Source organism: Mustela nigripes, chromosome 3, assembly GCF_022355385.1.
Source record: "Mustela nigripes isolate SB6536 chromosome 3, MUSNIG.SB6536, whole genome shotgun sequence".
NCBI lineage: Eukaryota > Metazoa > Chordata > Mammalia > Carnivora > Mustelidae > Mustela > Mustela nigripes.
The window spans coordinates 152,898,291-152,918,686 of NC_081559.1; the positions used below are offsets into that span (position 1 = coordinate 152,898,291).

At 42.1% G+C, this 20,396-nt stretch overlaps 1 protein-coding gene across 1 annotated transcript in view; it reads left to right on the plus strand.

Annotated features, from left to right (window-relative positions):
• Positions 1-15,288: 15,288 nt before the first annotated feature.
• Positions 15,289-20,396, plus strand: part of NECAB1 (N-terminal EF-hand calcium binding protein 1) — a 205,413-nt gene continuing 200,305 nt past the window's right edge. The window contains exon 1 of the mRNA XM_059394834.1: positions 15,289-15,781. Within this exon, the coding sequence (XP_059250817.1) occupies positions 15,683-15,781 (99 nt within the window). The 5' untranslated portion in view covers positions 15,289-15,682. The remainder of the gene's footprint in view (positions 15,782-20,396) is intronic.

Genomic DNA, 20,396 nt, shown 5'->3' on the forward strand with positions numbered 1-20,396 from the left:
GTGAGGACAGGGATGTGGCACAAGCAAATGACAGAAAAGGGAAAGGCAGGATTAGTGTGAGAACCTACTGTCCCATTTGAAATATGGGCCAAATAAGTGGCTCTCAAGAGAGTAAAGACGGACATCTATAGAAGCCCTTGAATGGTGGGCTTTCAATGCATCTTTGCTTCAGTGTTGTTGCTCGAGAGCTAAATCTTCATTAAGTGAATTTATCATACATGGTAATAATGCCCTAAGTAATATTATGGATTATTGATATACACACTAATCCTTTCCAGATTAGAGTCACAGTGGACTGACCAGAGATCATGACAGACCCAGAATGGAAAGTCCTCTGCTCTTACTAGAAGTGCCATGAGTGCCATGATATCATTATTTAAACATTGCTCTTGATGTGAAATGTTAAAACACAATATATAGCTTTGAAATATTTCTGATTATAAAATAGTATGTAATCATTATAACTTTTTTAAGTCCAGGACAATATTAAGGTAAAAACTAAAGCCATTTCAAATATTACAATAGTAAAATGGCCACTGATATTTTATATTTTAGAAATCTTTCCTCCTACTATCTCTAGGTTTATACACACATACACACACACTCAGTCACATTCTCTTTACATAATTGCAATCATTCTATCATATGTTAAATAATGTTTTTAACTAGATTTAATACAATTCTGAATATATTAAAATTTATTGGACTAATCCTCTACTCATGAATTTTAGAGTTGTATAAAACTTGGAGATCATAAATCATGTTACAATGAACGTACAGTCTATCTATATTGATCCAATATATATTCTTCTCAAAATGTTCCTGGCCTGCCAGGCCGGCAGCTGCTTTCTCAGTAAAGTTCAATGAAGAACGGTACTGGCTTTGCTCAGGCCCAGTCTCCCAGCTCTTGGGGATGTCTCATGCTCCCACAAAGATGAGAGTGTCCTATGGGAGAGCTTTGGCCCCACCCCAACAAGACTCACAGTATTGACTCCTCCCACCACTTTCCAACTCACACAGAGAGACTGACTTCCCAGGACTGCCTGGATGAACCAAGTAGCACAAGCCAGAAGTTCAGGCATACCTAATATCCCGAGGGAGCAGGAGAGTAGGAGGTGAGGTTACATGACCAGGGAGAGACAGAAGATGGAAAGATGTCAGGTGGATTTCTCCCTTCCTTCCTCCACCCCAAGAGGGTTCCCAGGTGCAGTAGGTCTACACAGCCCACTTCAGAGAAATGTGGCCCAAGCAAGTGACTGACTTTCTTTTCTTGTGAAATTGTGGCCACCTCACTAAGTACCACTTTTTAAATTTTCTCTTTCTTTTCTTGCCTGGCTTTCCTTTTCCATGACTTTTTCCCATCACTTTTTGCCATAGGATTGAACCTCTCCACAAAGCTTGACCATGTAAGTTTTGCTTCAGACTCTCTTTTCTAGGCAGTCTGGGTGAAGCTGTCTTCTTTGTGATGTTGTCTGTTTATCCACTTAGAGAAGAATGCCTGGAAGTAAACTACTTGGTTGAAGGGCATAAATGATTTTAACCAGAATAAGAGTTGCCTAACTACCCTCCACAGAGACCAAATTAGTTTTCCTCCCTCCCATCAACTGAATGTTAATTTCTTTTTGAGGCTGAAAATGATGGACTGTGAAATAACTTCTTTTTCTCACCTTTAATCTTTTTGTCTTTTGCTAAAATGAACATTAAATTCATGCTGTTTCTGAAAGAAAAATTCAATAGCTCAAAGCAGTTCAGCCTGGGGAAAAGTGTTTAATGGTACAATTTAACATTTTTTTTTTCTTGTTTACCATTTGTTCTCATGCATTGCTCCCATGAAAGAAACTAATATAAAACTCATCTAGTTTAAATATTCTTTTTATATGTGGTCCTGATTTGCTGAATTTAAAATTTTAAGAAAGCAGAACAAACATGGCAATTTATCATGTAACAGATTTTTATTCAACAATACTTACTAATCCACTGCAATGCATTAGGTGCTTAATACACAGTGGAAAGAAAGCAAGATACCTTGGCCTCTGCCTTTTTGAGTTTACAGCCCACAGATATTACAATGGACAGCTTGCACAGTTTGAGTGTTTTGGTAGAAAAAGTATGGAGTCATGGAAGGGGAAGTGAACTCTAAATGAAACCTAAAGAATGAATAGAGTTTGGGGAGGCAAAAGCATGAAGGTCAGAAACTGAAGGAAGTGTATGTGTGCCTGTGTGTGCATGTACCCAATAGAGTGCATTAAATGCAAGGATATGGGCACAGGGAGTTCTTGGTGTGCTCATGGGCAGAGATGAAATTGGATTTTGCAGGGTCTTGAGAGCAACGCAAGAGACATAAAGGTTCATTTGCACTCAGTCCCAAGGTCAGTGGTGGCCTGAGCCATGGAGGGAGAATGAGCAGGGAGAAAACCGGAATCATAGGTTTCTAAGGTCATTGTTCTGTGGGTTGCAGAACTAAGACAGGAAGGATGTGTGAGGGACAAGAGTTTCAGGAAGAAGCTCTAGCTTCAGGGGTGAGATGCTCTAGACGTAAGTTGAGGCAGAAATACAGACAAATGGACAAATACAGACATATGGATTCCAGAACTATTAATGTCAGAATTCATAATACTTAGAGAATGACTGGATTTGTGAGGGGTGAAAGGAGTCGAGATGGTTCCCTCCCTCCTTAAAAAAAAAAAAAAAAAGAAGAAGAAGAAGAAAATTAAAAATTCCCATCAAGGGATGCCTGGGTGGCTCAGTTGGTTGGACGACTGCCTTCAGCTCAGGTCATGGTCCCGGAGTCCCAGGATCGAGTCCCGCATCAGGCTCCCAGCTCCATGGGGAGTCTGTTTCTCCCTCTGACCTTCTCCTTGCTCATGCTCTCTTTCACTGTCTCTTTCTCAAATAAATAAATAAAATCTTTGAAAAAAAATTCCCATCAAATCATGTCCTGTTCTTTTGCTCATATTCACAAGGAGCTATGAGGAGATTTATGTAACTGCTTGTTATCTAGATCAATGATGGCTAGATTTATCAAGAAACTACTTTGAGCCAGGCAAGGAATAGTTTATTTAATCCTCACAACCCTCCAGGAGGTAAATGCTGTTAGGATTCCCGTTTTTAGATGAAGAAACTGAGGCACAGGTAAGTTAAATGATTTGCCTAAGAATACACAGGTCAAAAGTGAAAGAGCCTGTACATGACCCAGTGTGCAGACGGTTTCTCTCTCTCTCTCTCTCTCTCAGTATTATTACAATGACTTCCATTAGCAAAAATGAAAGAGAACCTAGTGAAGTTAGGAAATTCTTTTGAACCTATAGCAATTTTGCCCATTGGAATACCCACAGTTCATTTGAAAGATTTTCTTAAAGCCCAATTTCTTAGGAAGTAGGTGTCAATCAAAGGCTAGTGGGCAGAATGGCACAATCACTTACCAGTTTCTGTTTTTGTTTTCCTTTCTTGAAATATAAATGATATTTCCCATTTTAAAAAGTATTATCTCTTTAACCCCAAACCTCTCCCTTCTATTTTTGCTAACAGACAGATTTGAAGCTGGGAAGGAAATTGGCAAGTGGACGTCATTGCTGTTGTTAATTCTGAAAATTTTCCCAAATATAATTCAGTTTGTAAATTACTTTAGTAAATTAGATATTTTCAAAAACTTTCTCTCAGCTATAAATAAAATGTTGAGTTTTATATGGTTCTTAATACTTTGAGTCTGCTCACCTCAAGAATGTGCTATAGTCCAAAAGGACTAGTTCTTTCATAACAAAATATGGTTAAGTGTATGTTACGGGTTCTGAAACATCCACTAGAACAACAATGTGATTGGAAAATAGTTCCCAACTGTTCTACAGTGAAAAGTAGATTCATAAATTTAGTAGAAAATCACTTTTGAAAAATTGTTTCAAATAACCTTGACTGAGTCACAAACCAGGAAACATTTCAGCTTTGGGGAATTCTGTTTTAGAGAAAACAAGCAGTCAGTCTGTTTTTACACATTTCTCTAATTAGAGGTTAATCTGAACTTTTAAAGGTAATGTTGCAACTTTTCTTCCATGAAGGAGCAGCCAAGAGGGGGAAAGGCTAAGCAGGGTGAAAGTGGGCAGACTCTCCATAATTTCAAGTTCATGAAAAAGTCATTTCTAGAACATGCTTGCCAGGATAGGATGTGGGCACATTCACATATTCTCTTAACACCTCTTTAAGTTTGGGGTAGTCCATAGTATTGCACATGTAATGATAATCCTACGGTGCACTGTTTCTAACTTACTCAGACGTTATCTGTGAAAGCTTCCTCTGCACTAAGTGCTGAGGGCACAGTGATGAACAGAATATTCAGAGTCTGCCCACACAAAGAACTCACCATCAAATTTATGTCCATCCTCATAACCTCCCCAAAATCTAACAGAGTGGCTATTAAGCTTCAGACAGATAAGTAACTTGCTTACAACTCCAGAGCTAGATCTGGCTCCCCTAATCTCACCCTCCTGCATTCTGGGTCCTCAGGAATCAGTGACACATCCCCAGGAACTCATTGTGAGATCCCCAAATATCCACATTTATATGAAGAGCCTTAGAAAGAAATGAAGACTGTTTCTAGGGTCTGGATAAAACTCCTGGGGCATCAACACAGTGTTGTCAGGTCCCCTCTCCCACCTCTCGAAAAGCCTGGATGTTTTTAAATGTAGATGCTTATTAAAATTATAATAGCTACAACCATATGGTCAACTACTCTTTGACAAAGCAGGAAAGAACATCCAATGGAAAACAGTCTTTTCAACAAATTGTCTTGGGGAAACTGGACAACAACATGCAGAAGAATGAAACTGGACCCCTTTCTTACAACATACTCAAAAATAAATTCAAAGTAGATGAAAGGCGTAAATGTGAGACACGGGACCATCAAAATCCTAGAGGAGAACACAGGCAACAACTTTATTGACCTTGGTTGTAGCAACATCTTACTCAGCATGTTGGGGGAGGCAAGGGAAAAAAAAGCAAAAATGAACTATTGGGACTTCATCAAGATGAGAATCTTCTACATAGGAAAGGCAGCAATCAACAAAACTAAAAGGCAGCCTACAGAATAGGAGAAGTTAGTACTCAAAATCTATAAAGAACTTACCAAACTCAACATCCAAAAAACAAATAACCCATCTAAGAGATGGGCAGAAGACATGAATAGACAATTTCCCAAAGAAGACATCCAGATAGCTAACAGACACATGAAAAGATGCTCAACATCACTCATCATCAGGGAAATAAAAATCAAAACCACAATGAGACACCACCTTGTATGTGTCAGAATGGCTAAGATAAACCCAAGAAACAACATGTGTTGGCAAGGATGTGGAGGAAGGGGAATCCTCTTGCACTGTTGGTGGGAATGCAAACTAATGCAGTCACCCTGGAGAACAGTCTGGAGGGTGCTCAAAAAGTTAAAAATAGAACTACCCTATGACCCAGCAATTGCATGCTTGGTATTTACCCAAAGGATACAAAAATACAGATTTGAAGCAATACCTGTACCCTGATGTTCACAGTACCATTATCAACAATAGCCAAACTATGTAGACAGCTCAAATGTCCACTGACTGATGAATGGATAAAGATGTGGTATAGATACCTACAATGGAATATTACTCAGCCATCAAAAAGCAAAATCTTGACATTTGCAGTGACGTGGGTGGAACTAAAGTGTATTATGCTAAGTGAAGTCAGTCAGTCAGATAAAGACAAATACCATAAGATCTTACTCATATGTGTAATTTAAGGAAGAAAATGGACGAACACAAGGGAATGAGGGAGAAAAAGGGAGTTAAACCATAAAAGACTCTTAACTATAGAGAACAAACTGAGGGTTAAAGGGGGGAGGCAGATATGGGATGAGCTAGATGAGTGATGGGTATTAAAGAGGACATTTATCGTGATGAGCACTGGGTGTTGTATATATGGGAAGAATCATTGAATTCTACTCGAGACACCAATATTGCACTGCATGTTAACTAAAATTTAAATATAAATACATAAATAAATCTTTAATAGTAATTTCCTATATTTTCTCTTTGTGAAATGGTAGCTAAGTTCAACACCTAATGGTGTGAAGAGTGGGGGGAATCTCTGTTATGTTTCCCTTCTCTGCCGCTTAATGACCCAGCACAGCTTCAGCAAGCTCAGCAGTCCATGCTTGTAACTTCTTCTCCAGATCTTGAAGTCCCTCTGCTTTGTCTCTGTATCTTCTTATCATTAATTCATATAATTGGATATCATGACAAGGAAGCAGGTAACATCCCTCATTCTTTTACTCTAATTCCTATGTTGAGTAGAAGATTTATTTAATCTTTCTTTCTTATTTATTCTTCCACATTTACTGAGTGCCCGCTATGTGTCTAGCAATTACCAGGTACAAGATACAGATGAAAAAGGCAGTTTTTACTTTCTAGCCTCTCAGAATTTATGCAGAAAGGTAAGCAAAAAGAATACTAAAGATATATTTTTTAAAAATGTGTTAAGGGGGCATGTAGAGAGTGCTATTGAAACAAGAAGGAGGGAAACCCCCAGTTCTGGGGATTGCTGGGGGGGAAGAGGGATGAGAGAGGAAAAGATGCCTGAGCTGAATCTTAAAACCCAACTAAATGGTGTGCAGGCCAATTAAGGAAAGTGTTTATTCTAGGCAGAGAATGCCAAGGGCAAAAGCCCAGGAGCATGGGAGAACTATGCATATCCAAGGATCTGCAAGTAATGATAAATAACCACCTCCTAGTGCCATTATTTTTGTGCAAGGTACCATGCTAAGGGTTTTACATGCATTATTTAACTGAATCTTCACCTAAACTGTGCTCAGTAGGTAGCATTCTTATTTCTATTTATGAGTTGAGAAAAAGAGAGGCTTGGTCAAGTGCCTTAGTATTATTATCCAATGGTAATAAGAAGGTAGGCTGGCATTTGAGCCCAGGTCTTTTCGATAAGAATGCTCAACGTTACTCATCATCAGGGAAATAAAAATCAAAACCACAATGAGACACCACCTTGTCTGCTTAACCACTCCATTTCACTCCAGTAAATCTGCGTGCTTAGAATGTAGAGGCTGGGAAGGAGGCAGGGGGAGAATGGTAAGAGGTGACCGAGGCAAAAGTGATGTTATCTTGAAGGCTCCAGTGAACCTCTGAAGGATCTTAAGCAGGTGTATGCCATTCTGAAGATGTGCATTTTAGAAGTCTGGCTCTGTAAAAGGTAGAAAGCATGTAGGACAGGCTGGAGGCAGGGAAACCTGGTGGCTGGGGCACTGCTCCAGGTGAGAGATGACAGTTACCTGGTCTCAGGTGATGGCAGTGAGGATGGAGGGAGAGGATGGATTCCAAGATAATCTTTGCAACTGATTGGATAGGGGGGAGGATAAGATGGAGGCAGTGTTGGAAGGAGTCTGAAGTTACTCCCAGGTTTCTGGTTTGGATAAATTGATGAAGGATGACGTTCTTCAACAAGATATGGAAGCTAGGATAATGATGAGAAAATGGTGAATTCATTTTTAGACATGTTCAATTCAAAATGCCCAAGAAACATTAATAAGGGAGATATGCATCAGGCAGACTGAAATAAGAATCTGCAGGAGGGGACAGCTCTGCTGGTTACAAAGTCATCAGTCTGAAGACCAGTGGAAACAATGGGACTGGGTAATATCAGGGAGTAGAGGAGAGAAGGAGAGTGAGGATGGGAACAAGCAAGAAAGGAAAAGGTGAATCAGGGACACTGTTTAGAAAACATTAACATTTAGGACGCCTGGGTGGCTCAGTTGGTTAAGTAACTGTCTTCCTTCAGGTCTTGATCCTGGAGTCCCGGGATGGAGTCCTACATCAGGCTCCCTGCTCAGTGGGGAGTCCGCTTCTCCCTCTGACCCTCTCCCTTCTCTTGCTCTCTCTCTCTCATTCTTTCTCTCTCTCTCAAATAAATAAACAAAATCTTTAAAAAAAATAGAACTACTTAAAAAAAATTAACATTTGGAAGAATTAAAAGATCCATGAACAGGACTAAGCAGATGAGTTAGAACAGGATCAGAGGGCGCCTGCATGGCTCAGTGGGTTAGGCCTCTGCTTTCTGCTCAGGTCATGATCCCAGGGTTCTGAGATCAAGCCCCGCACAGGGCTCTCTGCTCAGTGCGGAGCCTGCTTCTCCCTCTCTCTCTGCCTGCCTCTCTGCCTACTTGTGATCTCTGTCAAATAAATAAATAAAATTCTTAAAAAAAATATTTATAAAAGAACAGGATCAGAAACCCGGATAAGAATTTCAAGGAGGGAGGAGTCAGTGGTGTCTGAGGCTATAGATAACAATCTAATAAATAACAGTCACCATCACTGGTTACCAGAACCCTGTTGAAAAGAAAAAAACAAAACCTCAGGCCCCAAACGGTGTCAGTAAAGCAAGATTGAAAACCTGATGTAACTGCAGGGAACCCCCCAGAGAATGTGACCTTTAACAGTCAACATGGAATTTCCTGATCAATACTAGGAAATTTCTGATAGATGCCTTCTATTCCCCTTAGGATAGCAAACTTGCCTAAACAATTTATTCTTTGCTGATAAATTCCTTTCCTCTTCTTTTTTCAATGCCTTCTCTCTGCCTTTAAAACCCTTTCTCTTGTTTAGCTCGGTGGAGCACCCGTCTATTTGCTAGATGGGACCCAATTCATGAATTGTTAAATAAAGCCAATCAGATCTTCAGATATACTCAGTTGAATTTTGTTTTTAAACACCCTTTTGGGACGCCTGGGTGGCTCAGTGGGGTAAGCCTCTGCCATTGGCTCAGGTCATGATCCCAGGGTCTTGGGATTGAGTCCCGCATCAGTCTCTCTGCTCAATGGAGAGCCTGCTTCCCCCTCTCTCTCTGCCTGCCTCTCTACTTGTGATTTCTCTCTCTGTGTAGCAAATAAATAAAATCTTAAAAACAAAACAAAACAAAAAAACAAAAGACACCCTTTGGGAGTGCTTGTGTGGCTAAGGCAAGAGCCTTCAGCTTGGGGGTCATGGTGTTGGAGTCCTGGGATTGAGCTCTTGCGTCAGCCTTCCTGCTCAGTGGAGAGTCTTCTCCTGCTGACTCTCCCTCCTCTTGTGCTCTCTCTCAAATAAATAGATGAAATCTTAAAACAAACAAACAAACACCCTTATGGGCCAGACACCCTACCATGCATTTTATGTGAAATGTCTCTGGTCCTTCTAGTACGGGTGCAAAGTAATGGTGCTGGTGGGGATAAAAATAATTATCTTTGTTGAACAGTCTCTCTGTGCCTAGTGTTTAGTAAGCTCTTTGCACGCAATAACTCAACCTTGGCTTTTCAAAATTTCTTTTCAGTGTTCCAGAATTCATTGTTTGTTTATACACTGCACCCAGTGCTCCATGCAATATGTGCCCTCCATAATACCCACCACCAGGCTCACCAATCCCCCCACCCCCTTAGGGCACGCTGTCTATAGGAATGCATAGAGGTGGTGAATGATACTGGGTATTTGAGGTTTGTTTGATATTACAAGATGCTAGAGCTGTATGTCAAATAAACTGCCAGACAGCAACTTTATTTTACTTACACAGTGGTATTCTAGAAAAAAAAAATTATCCCCAGGGTAAAATGGCTCAAAGGAAAATAGCCATTATTTGTTAACCATTTTGGCCCATGGCACTTACTATTTCTGAGCCCTAAGTTGATATACAGTTACGTAAATGGCCATGCAGAATAGATACTAATGGGGAATTGTGCCCTCCTCTGTCCTCTGTCTGCACTCATTGAAAACCTCTGGTGTTAACTCTTGTCTCACTGCATTAAAATTATCTATTAAAATAGTGTCTCTGTAAGTTGCATATGTTTTGCAAGGGCAAGGGCCAGTCTTTCCCAACATTTTCCCAGCTGTGCCTGTCAGTTGCTTAGCATGAAGCAGACACTAAACAAATGTCTGAATAGAACTAGTTTTTTTCTAACCATTTTTTCCCAAGGACTTAACAAATGGCTCTCTTTAACAGAGTAATTTTAGACTTAGTTTATCAGAGTTCAAGTATCAAAAACTAACTCTTACTAGCTTTTCAGAGTTTTCTGGTAAACTTTTCCATATGGAAAATAGGATGGAGCTTACTCAAACAATTAAAAATAGAACGATCAGGGGCACCTGGGTGGCTCAGTGGGTTAAGCCTCTGCCTTCAGCTCAGGTCATGATCCCAGGGTCCTGGGATCGAGCCCCACGTAGAGCTCTCTGCTCTGCAGGGAGCCTGCTTCCTCCTCTCTCTCTGCCTGCCTCTCTGCCTACTTGTGATCTCTCTCCCTCTGTCAAATAAATAAATAAAATCTTTTTAAAAAATAAATAAATAAAAAATAAAATAAAAATAGAACGATCAAAAGATCCAGTCATCCTGTTTCTGGGTATATATCCAAAAGAAATGAAAATGGGATCTTGAAGAGGTATCTGCCCTCCTATGTTCATTGCAGCATTAGTCACAGTAGTCAAGATGTGGAAACCACTGAAAGTATCCACTGGTGGATGAACGGATAAAGAAGATGTGATAGAGTCACCATGAGAAAGAAGGAAATCCTGCCCTTTGTGACAACATGGCTGGGCCTTGAGGGCATTATGCCAAACAGAATAAACCAGGCAGAGAAACGCAATCCTGCTCAGTATCGCTTATACTGGAGTCTTAGAAAGAAAAATGTTGAACTCACAAGAACAGTAGAAGAGTGGGCACCAAAGGCTGCATGGGTGTGTGGGCAAGCGAGAGGCTGGTGTACAAACTTTCAGCTACAAGATGAATACATGGAGATCTAATGTAAAACAAAGTGACTATAGTTGATAACACTGTATTATATAATTGAAATTTTCTAAAAGGCTAGAACTTAAATGTCCACATATACATACTAACTGACCAATATAAAACAGAAACAAAACAAAACAAAACAAAACAAACTTTGAAGGATGCTTAGTCTATCAGGAAGTAAATAGGAAAGGTAGAGATCAAGCTTAGAGGACAAGGCTACTAAAACCACAGCCAGAGTTTCCTTATCATACGGTAAAGTTGTCTTCAGTGGCTCGGATGACATTGTGGCCCTTCAACAATACGTAGCTTTTGTCCACCGCCATTAATAAACTTCCCTTCCTGTCCCTTGATCAGATTTAAAGTCCCAAGCAAAGCATCCTGTCAACTGAGCCTACGTCTGTCTCTGCTCTCTGACAGATCTGTGATCCGTGCCTTTTCCCAGGACCATCTTCCCTACTTCGAAGAGCAGCCTGCCCCCCGTCGGGATCCCCACAATGGGAACATGTCCCTAAATAAGGAAGATTTGGATCTTAGGCTGCCAAAGCAATGAAAATGTCCACTAAACTGACTGAAAGGGTTCTGAATCATTGCTCCAGAGAATAACCTTCTGTAGAATTTTTAAAATATAACTAAGATCGATTCTTGGCTGTCTGAAGTGGTTTAGATAACAGTTCCTCTGTGAACCAGAGATGGATTGAAATATAATATGTTCCCGCACAGCTATCATCTCCTGAAATGCTAGAAATACCTTTGTGTCAATGTCTTATCATAAGAAGCCCGAGAGCTGGAATCTAGAATTACAATTCTTTTTTTTCCCCCAGGATCTTGCTACAAAGAATTTGGTAAGGAGATGCATTTCCTCCCCCAAGTCGGCTGTCTCTATTTGTAACTGATACTACATACAGCAGGGTAGCATCTGTGTTTCAGAAAAATGATGTGTGAAAACAGTTTTCAAAAATGCACGTTTTCTACATTAAAAAAAAAAACTAAAAATATGTTTGGTTACCACTTTGTAGAGCCTATTGAATTTGGCTGTGAATGGGAATCTAATTGCCATCCGTTTCCATTGGAGCCTTCTATGAACATGACATTTCCATTAAAAAGAGAAGTCAGCTATAGCTTTATGGTTTATGCTGAAATCATAAAAAAAAAATTAAGGACTAGTTGGTTGTTTAATAATTTATATTTCTTCTTTATGGCCCATTAGAGGAAATAAGCAACACGACAGGTACAGAAAATACCATTTGTGTTGGCGAAGGTAGGAGGAACATTCAAACTGAAGTGTTACAAATAGTTTCCTGGGTTTGAATGATGACTACTGATTATTCTCCCATTTTTCATCTATAACTGGAGACCTTCTTTGTCACTTGTTCTTGTTACGGAGGGACAGTCACCACAGCATTACCACTTGCAGGGCTGAATTTAAGGGCTGAGGGATCCACAGTCTGGGTTAGAGGGGCCAGATTTAAACCTCACTTGAGCGTGCCTGGGTGGCTCAGTGGGTTAAGCCTCTGCCTTCGGCTCAGGTCATGATCTCAGGGTCCTGGGATTGAGCCCCGCATCGGGCTCTCTGCTCAGTGGGGAGCCTGCTTCTCTCCTCTCTCTGCCTGCCTCTCTTTCTACTTGGGATCTCTGTCTGTCAAATAAATAAAATAAAATGTTAAAAAAAAATAAACCTCACTTGGTGCAGAAGTATCTGTTCATTGCTCTATGCATGGCAGGAACAAAGAATATCATATTTTCCTTAACTTGCAAGCTGGATGTCTGTGCGTGGCATCCCTTCTCCTTCTCTTTCTAGCTTTCCCTGTTCAGTAATTTGAAGACCAGTACCCATTTGTTGAGTTGGACAGTCTGTTTTTAATGATTTTGTTTTTTCCTTTGACGAGCCCTTGGCCAAGGGAAGGCACTATTCCAGCAATGCACATAATAAGATTTATGGTTAATAAGGTAAAAGCAGACAACGATGCCAGATTACTATTTCTCAAGCACTGCTCCAGTTAACATATGTGCTGATGAATTTAATGTTCTAATTAAGTCCAGAGTTCTACCACTGGACTTCAAGAGTCTTCACTTAATGGCCTCTGCCGATCTTCTGATGTTTCATTCTACTATTTCCCTAAATGAACAGTATAGACCAGCTCAGTGGTTTTCAATCCAGGCTGCACATCAAAATCACATAGGGAGATTTTTTTTTTAAAATGCTGATGCCCAGAGCCCCACTGCATGCTAGTTGAATATGAATCTGGGGTGACACACAGGCATCAATTTGTTTTTTCTAGGTTTTTGGAGTTTTTAAAAGCTCCTTATTCTGGTCATCTATTGTTGCAAAACAAAACACTCAAGACTTATTTGTATAAAACAGAGAGCATTTCTGAATGCTCCCCAATTCTGTGGGTCACAAATTCAAGAGGAACACAGCACTGATGGTGTGTTTCTGCTCTATGATGTTGGGGTCTTGGCTCAAAAAACCACAATGGCTAGGGATGTCTCAAATAGCTAGGTGCTGGAATCATCTAGAGGTTTCTTTATTCACTTTTTTATGGCTTAGACTGGGATGCCTCAGAGGCTAAGCTCAGCTGGTGTTGTTAACCAGCCTGTCTACATGTTCTTCCCCATATAGCCTCCTCGAAGCACAGGGTGGCTCAACGTAGTCAAATTGCCCCAGGAAGCCCAGGAGCAAATATTCCCTTGAAAAAGGCAGAATTGTGGGGCCTTTTACATAGGGCCTTTTACATACCTAGCCTCATGAGGCACATAGCATCACTTCTGTTGCATTTTATTCATCAAACAGTCAAGATCCTTCAGGGGAGGGGACCCACTTCTCTATAGGAAGGAAGCATGTCAATGAATTTGTGGCCACATTTTTTAAAAAGATTGTATTTTTTTTTTTATTTGACAGACAGAGATCACAAGTAGGCAGAGAGGCAGGCAGGGAGAGAGGAAGGAGCAGGCCCCCCTGCTAAGAAGAGAGCCGATGTGGGGCTCCATCCCAGGACCCTGAGATCAGGACCTGAGCCAAAGGCAGAGGCTTTCACCCCCTGAGCCACCCAGGCGCCCCTTGTGGCCACATTTTAAAGTTGCCATACATCCTTGATAAGTCCATTCAGAGCCAGAGTTGAGAACAACTGGACTGGTGTCCTGCAAACACTGACCTGCAGAGCAGGACTGGGATGCACATGAAAGGAACGAGGCAGCTAGGGTGCAAAATTGAAGAAGGTACTCTCAGAATCATGCAAATGCAGGGGACTATCTCATTACGTTTGGTGTCCCAGGCGCTTTCCTGGCCTCATCCTGGGCAGGGTCCTGATACAGAGCACCTGCATAGGAATCATGAGTGGGAGCAGGATTTAGATTCCTGAGTCTCCTACTTTGATATTCTGATTCAAAAAGCCTGGAGTAGAGACTGAGATTCTGTATCTTCTTAAAGAATCCCAGTGGACTGATTACAGATTCCATGTGTTTTCCTGGTACCAGGCCTTTGTTCAGGCTGTTCCCTCTACCTTGAATGTCTTCTTCTATTTCTATCACCTATGGAGTATCTACCAATGTTTACGATCCATTTCAAATACTACCCCTTTTATCAAGCAAAGGAACCAACAGTTAAAGTACAAAACCATACCTACTAAGAAACCCATAGCCCTTTTTATATGACTTAAGACACATTTTGTCCCATATTGTTTGTGGACGTATCTTCTAGAAAGAACATATGCTGTTTCTTAGGAGGCCACAAAATGGAGATCTGGATCCACCCCATCAATTCTCATAGGTAGGGTCCTGTTAAGACAAGATGCGATTGTCTTTGACTCATCTTGCTCCCAGATTGTTCAACTTGGTAACCCACACAGCAACTGACCTACGCCTTCCCCATTTTAGATGTCCAATAAAGAGTGCATATTATCCTCTTCTGATGAAAGGAGAGATTCCCATTTTTGCAGGGTTTATAGAAGCCTCCAAATATTGAATAATTACCCTAGTTTAAATGCTTAAGCATAGACAGGGATTGCATTCTTTACTGTGACTTCTATTTTGGAAAATTTCTGCTTGAACTTTACCTGATAATCATTTCCATATACTAAAGGTTTGTTTGTTTTCCTCACTCTATGCAGAGTCCATAGCACTCACTACTTTTGTAGGTGGTTAGTCCACATTTAAGCCTCGGAAGACTTTTAGGTAAGCACCATCTTTGTGACCATTATACTGAAAGAAAACTGGGGCTTAAAGATTTAACAACCTCCTAGGTCAGAAGATAACAGAGGAACTGAGGCAGGTTTGAAACCCAGGCCTCCAAGATTCCAAAACTTAATGATTTAATGCCTAAGCCAATCCAGACCCCTACTAATTGTGGTGGCTATTAGACCCACCCACTTTGTGGAGGGTGGGGCAGACGGGTCCGCTTGGACGAAAAGCAAAGTTGGCAAAATAAGTTCGAATCTCTCTTAACTCCAATGGTTTCCTCCTTGGGGTTAGGGTCGGGGGCGCCTTGACTTCGCGCTTTGGCTCTCAGGACACACGCCCTCGCGTCGGCACCCGTCTGGGTCTGCCACCTCCCGGCTGGGGGCGTGAGGGTTGGGCGGGGGCTCCGGGGTCGTCTCGGGCGGCGGCCAATGGCAATGCGGAGGTCAAACTCCGCTCCCCGCGAGGGGCGCAGCGGTTGCTAAGTGCAGGGAGGAGACGGATCCCGCGCCAGCAGCCCGGGGAAGGGGGAGGCGCGAGCGTGAGCGCGTGGGAGCGCGGAGGCCCGAGCCCGGAGAGGGAGCGAGCGGAGAGAGACGCCGGGGAGGCGCGCGGCAGCGAACGCCCGCCCGGGAGCCTGAGCCCCGCAGCACTGCGGCCGCGCCCTTGCCCGAGACCGTGCGGCCGCCCAGTCCCGCTCCGCCCGCCGCCGCCAGGGCTCCGAAGGATGGAGGACTCCCGGGAGACGTCGCCGTCCTCCAACAACTCCTCGGAAGAGCTCAGCTCTGCCCTGCAGCTGTCCAAGGGCATGTCGATCTTCCTCGACGTAAGTCCAGGGCGCAGGAGTTGGGTCGTTGGTCCCCCTGCATCCTTCCTCTTCCCCGGGGGGGAGGGCGGTGGGTCCAGGCGCTGCTCAGCAGCTGGTCAGCTGTTTTGTCCCCAGAACGCCTGCGAGAGCTACCACCTACCTTGCTCCCCCAACCCCCTGTAAATGCACCGAGCAAATGCGGGAGGAATGACTCGCATTCAACTTGTAGAAAGGGTTGCACCGCACCTGCAGCTCGGGGCTTAACAACCCTGAATGAACCGCAGAAGTTAAATTTTCCAACGACGTGAGTTTCATTGGGGACTGGATGTGTAACTACAACAGTCTCCATTCAGCTGAAGAGAGCATTTTAAAGGGGACTAATAGCAGGAGGGAACATTAATTCAATTCCTTTCTGATGTGCCTAGTTTGCAGTCCCCGTCTCCCTGAAGCTCAAAGGCGATGGGGGAAACAGAGATTGTGATGCTACGCCACCCTCCCCAACCCCACAGAGAACAATTACTTTGCAAACACACTTGTTTTCCTGTTTTACACTCCTTCATGATGATACTTTTTTCATTGCCACCTCCTGTTTCCCCCTTTTTCTCTCCTGTTACTCTCCTTCCGTATACCTCTCCAAGTTTCAATCACCATTCATCAGTTCTACCTTTTGACTGTTCTTCCGTTGGGCCTCTCCTCCACCCCTCCTTTCGGGATTGAGTCCCTTTTTTATTTTCTGAGATGGTGATGGTTTCTCCTCATTCTTGGTTTTCTTTTTTCCATTCTTCTGCCCTCACGCTGGGGTTTTTACTTTCACAGCAGTTTTGTTTCTTATTTATTTCTCAATTTTGCTTTACTGTCCCTTTCTGCAGTTTCTGGTCATTTATTTATTTATTTCACCTTGTTGCCCAGCTCTTTTCTCTGCTGTTAGGACTCACGGGTTTTCCTGTCCCTCAGCTCCTGCTCCCTCTGCCCCTCCGTTGTCACATTTATGCTGTCCCCTGGAGGTAGTTGCTGGCTCAGTGGGGACAATTCTGGCCCCTCATTTAAGCACGAGAGAAAATTGGCAAAAGACATTGAGGAGTGCTTGTGTGTTCTTTCCTCTACCCTTCCCTGAGATCATTTCTTATGAAAATCCAGCTATATATAAAATTAAAGTACATTTATTTGTGGAGAGATGAAAATGTGAGGAAATCAGTTTAGCAGCATCATAATGGTGAAGCAGATGTCATGAAGATAAGGGGGATGGGGTGAGGAGCCCTCCCAAGTTTATTTTGAATGGATTAGCTAGGATTTTTTAATTGGGAGAGAAAACCGTATTAATAGTTATGTCTGGTCTAAGGCAAATGTTGTAGGTAAGGCTCAGCTGTGTCTCCTGGCAGCTTTCTCCCCTCATTACCATGCAGTTCTAGTTGGAGATCCAGGCTTTCCTGGCAGACCATCTTCCCACTGAAACAATCTGATTCCCATTCCTTTCTCAATAGGATTAAGGACTTATTCTTCCTGTTCTGGTCTAGCAGGTGATGTTTGGGTACTAATGGCTGATAACCTACCTTTTCAATCCTGCCATTCAGGGCCAAAAAGCCCTTGAGGAAACCTTGCTGGGAGAAGGGGACACACAGCTCCCCTGAGAAAGGACTCCTCAGGGTCCCAGAAACGCATGTCTGTTATAAGGTCAATGGCTAAGCTCCCGGAAAGTTGATTCAGAGAAGGCAAGAGAGCCCTCCATTCATTCCGGCCTGATCTTCACTCGTCCCCCAAGGATATCAAGTGCTCCTCTGTGACTTTCTTAAAGCAGTGAACAAATCCTGGTGATACTGTGGAGATGGAAGGATTGAACTGTATAAATGAAGGTCATCCTCTTTGACATACACACTAATCTTGGCCCAACTGTTCAAGCTGCTATTCAAAAAGGAAAAAAAGAAAAACAAGGAAATTAAAATCTTATTTATTATTGTATCTACGTGATTGCTTTCAAGCTCTTGAAATAAATAGCATCAGGTCCCCATCCTGAAGGAACACGTACTCTATGAATAGGATACCTTTACCCTCTTCTATTTCTAGAATTTAAAAATAAAAATATAAAACTGATTTCACAGGAGAGGTGTTGACCTGCTTGTTTGCCAGTAAAATGTTAGTGTCTATAAAAGAAAAAAAACTGCCACTGGATTTTATGTTGAATAGGAAAGATTTTGTTTACACTTTTCTTGATATTTTGTGAAAAATCTACCACTCTGGTGAAATATATGACATGAAAAAGGATTTACTTGGGGATTTTTGAATTATTCATTTCTGGATCATACTGCTTTTAGCAAAAATAAAATGTGAAATATAAATACATAATTTATTTGATTTGTTTTAATATATTCTAGTAGCACTGCTAAAAAAGATTGCTTTTTGAATTCCATTCAGATTATAATAAGAAAATAGATATCCCCTATTCCAAAGAGGAAAAGGAATGAAACCCATTAGGGCTTTCTGCGTCACACAGACTAATTTCCAAATTTGAGGAAAACTTTGATTTCCAGTGTTTGTATTCCAATGCTGCTATAATAATCAGTCCTCTGAGAAATGATCTGAACTGCTTTTGAGGATACTGTTGATGACATGACTAGGCATGTCCAGCTGGTAAGAAAGAAGCCATAGATAAAAAATCAGGGAGAGACTTACCATAACTATTGGCTTTTGCTTCATTTTCCTTATGTCCAAATAAGCAACAGTGATGACTATGGTACTTAATTCTAGAGGTTGCTGTATTAAGTGAGAGTTCATAGGATAAGAAAACTGAGAAGAAAAGGGAAATGTGCTATATAAGTTTGAACTATTATTGCTACATTAGTGTTCCCTCTTGAATGCCTAGGTAGCAGTAGCCAAATCCACAAATTAATACAGACACTGTCCCATTATGAATCTGGTGTATATTATTTTCTGTCTAAAAAATGACAGAATGATATCTCCGTTGTTCATCAATACTCTTGAATGCCTCCTGGGGGACTTAGAACACCCAGTGTCAGTAGCAAAGCAAGGGCATGCACTGCAGCCCACCTGCCGCCGGCAGGAGAGGGATTGCGCTGGGTTTCCTTTGCAGGAATGTGGAAAGTCCAGGACCAAGACGGCTTTTTTCCGTCTTAATACCTGCACCTTCTCCTTTCCCAGGTTAGTTCATTTCAGATAACGGAGAATAAACTTCAGAATCCTGGTCTGTAGAACATGTGGCCCCTCTTCTGAATCTTTACATTCATCAACGCTGCTCCTATGCAACGGGAGAAAAACCAAGCACGAAAAATGTGAAGTTGGTTACAACTTCACCACTTGATGCCACTGTCTTCTCTCAAACAATTTTGGTTTTTAGCTGGAAGGGCAGTGGCCCTTCCTCATTTGACTACAGGCAGAAGTGGGGCCTGGGAGGTTCTGAAGGCAAGAGATGATTTTACTGTTTGTCTTCTCTTCCTTCCCCCAACCAAGCATGCACGCCCATGAACCCTGAACAAAAGGCACAGTGCCCGGATGGTCAGGGACTTGGTGAAGACAAGAGAAAGCTTTGCTTGGCAAAGATACTGAATTCTGAAGCTCTGTACATAGGCATGTATACTCATCTGTAGAAGACACCAGATGGACAGGCTCTGTCAGGGCAGAAACCATTTTCCAGGGGCACTTGGGTGGCTCAGTTGGTTCAGCAACTACCGTTAGCTCAGGTCATGATCCTGGAGTCCCGGGATCGAGTCCTGCATCGGGTCCCTGCTCAGTGGGGAGGACCCTGGACCCTGGGATCATGACCTGAGCCCAAGGCAGAGGCTTTAACCCACTGAGCCACCCAGGCGCCCAAGAAACTTGTTTTTAATGTTAAAATACATGTAGAACTGCTCACACAAGGCCTATTCTAGGCAAGATTAAGAAGATAAAAATGTATGTGCATACCTTTTCTCCATTCCTCATTCAGTGCCCACTCTCCTGCATCCTTTTCATGGCAACTAGCAGAGTGGTAGCAACACTGCCTCCTGGAGGTCAAGGTCTGCTCTCTATGGTTTGCCTAGCAGGTCTTCCCTTCTGGAAGCCACTGGCATTCTGGATGAGTGCCAACTACCCCGCCCTCTATCCCAATTTCTCAGGAGGCTGACTGGCACATCTCATTACTTAATTTTAACCTGGTACAGAGTAGGGAGCACTTAGCAAATATTAGTTCAGTAAATAGTGACTGTCCGTTTTTTAGGCCTCCCGAGATAACATTTGCCTTTTAACACCTCCCTTCAATAACTTCAGATGAGAAATGAGGAATTCCAATGAAGACCATCGAAGAATTGCTTTTGGGGTAAAGGATGCCATTTGATAAATCTTAAATTGTTGCAAAAACTCAGCAAAACCTGTGCATTTGAGTTTTAATGGTGACCATAATATTTATGTCTATTTACGATCTATCCTGTGGTGCTAACTGGTAAGATGACTATGAAGGCGTAATGTAATGAGCTCAGTTTTCATCTGCAGTACATTTTTTATTAGTCTGTGGGCTCAGAGGCAAAATTTGCAGCAGAGACAGTCCTGTTATATTTAACTACAAAGAACTGTCTTAATAAAGAAAGTTACTGTCTTAATTTCATTGCTAGGAGTCTGAATACTATTTAAGGCAGTTGGAAGTCAG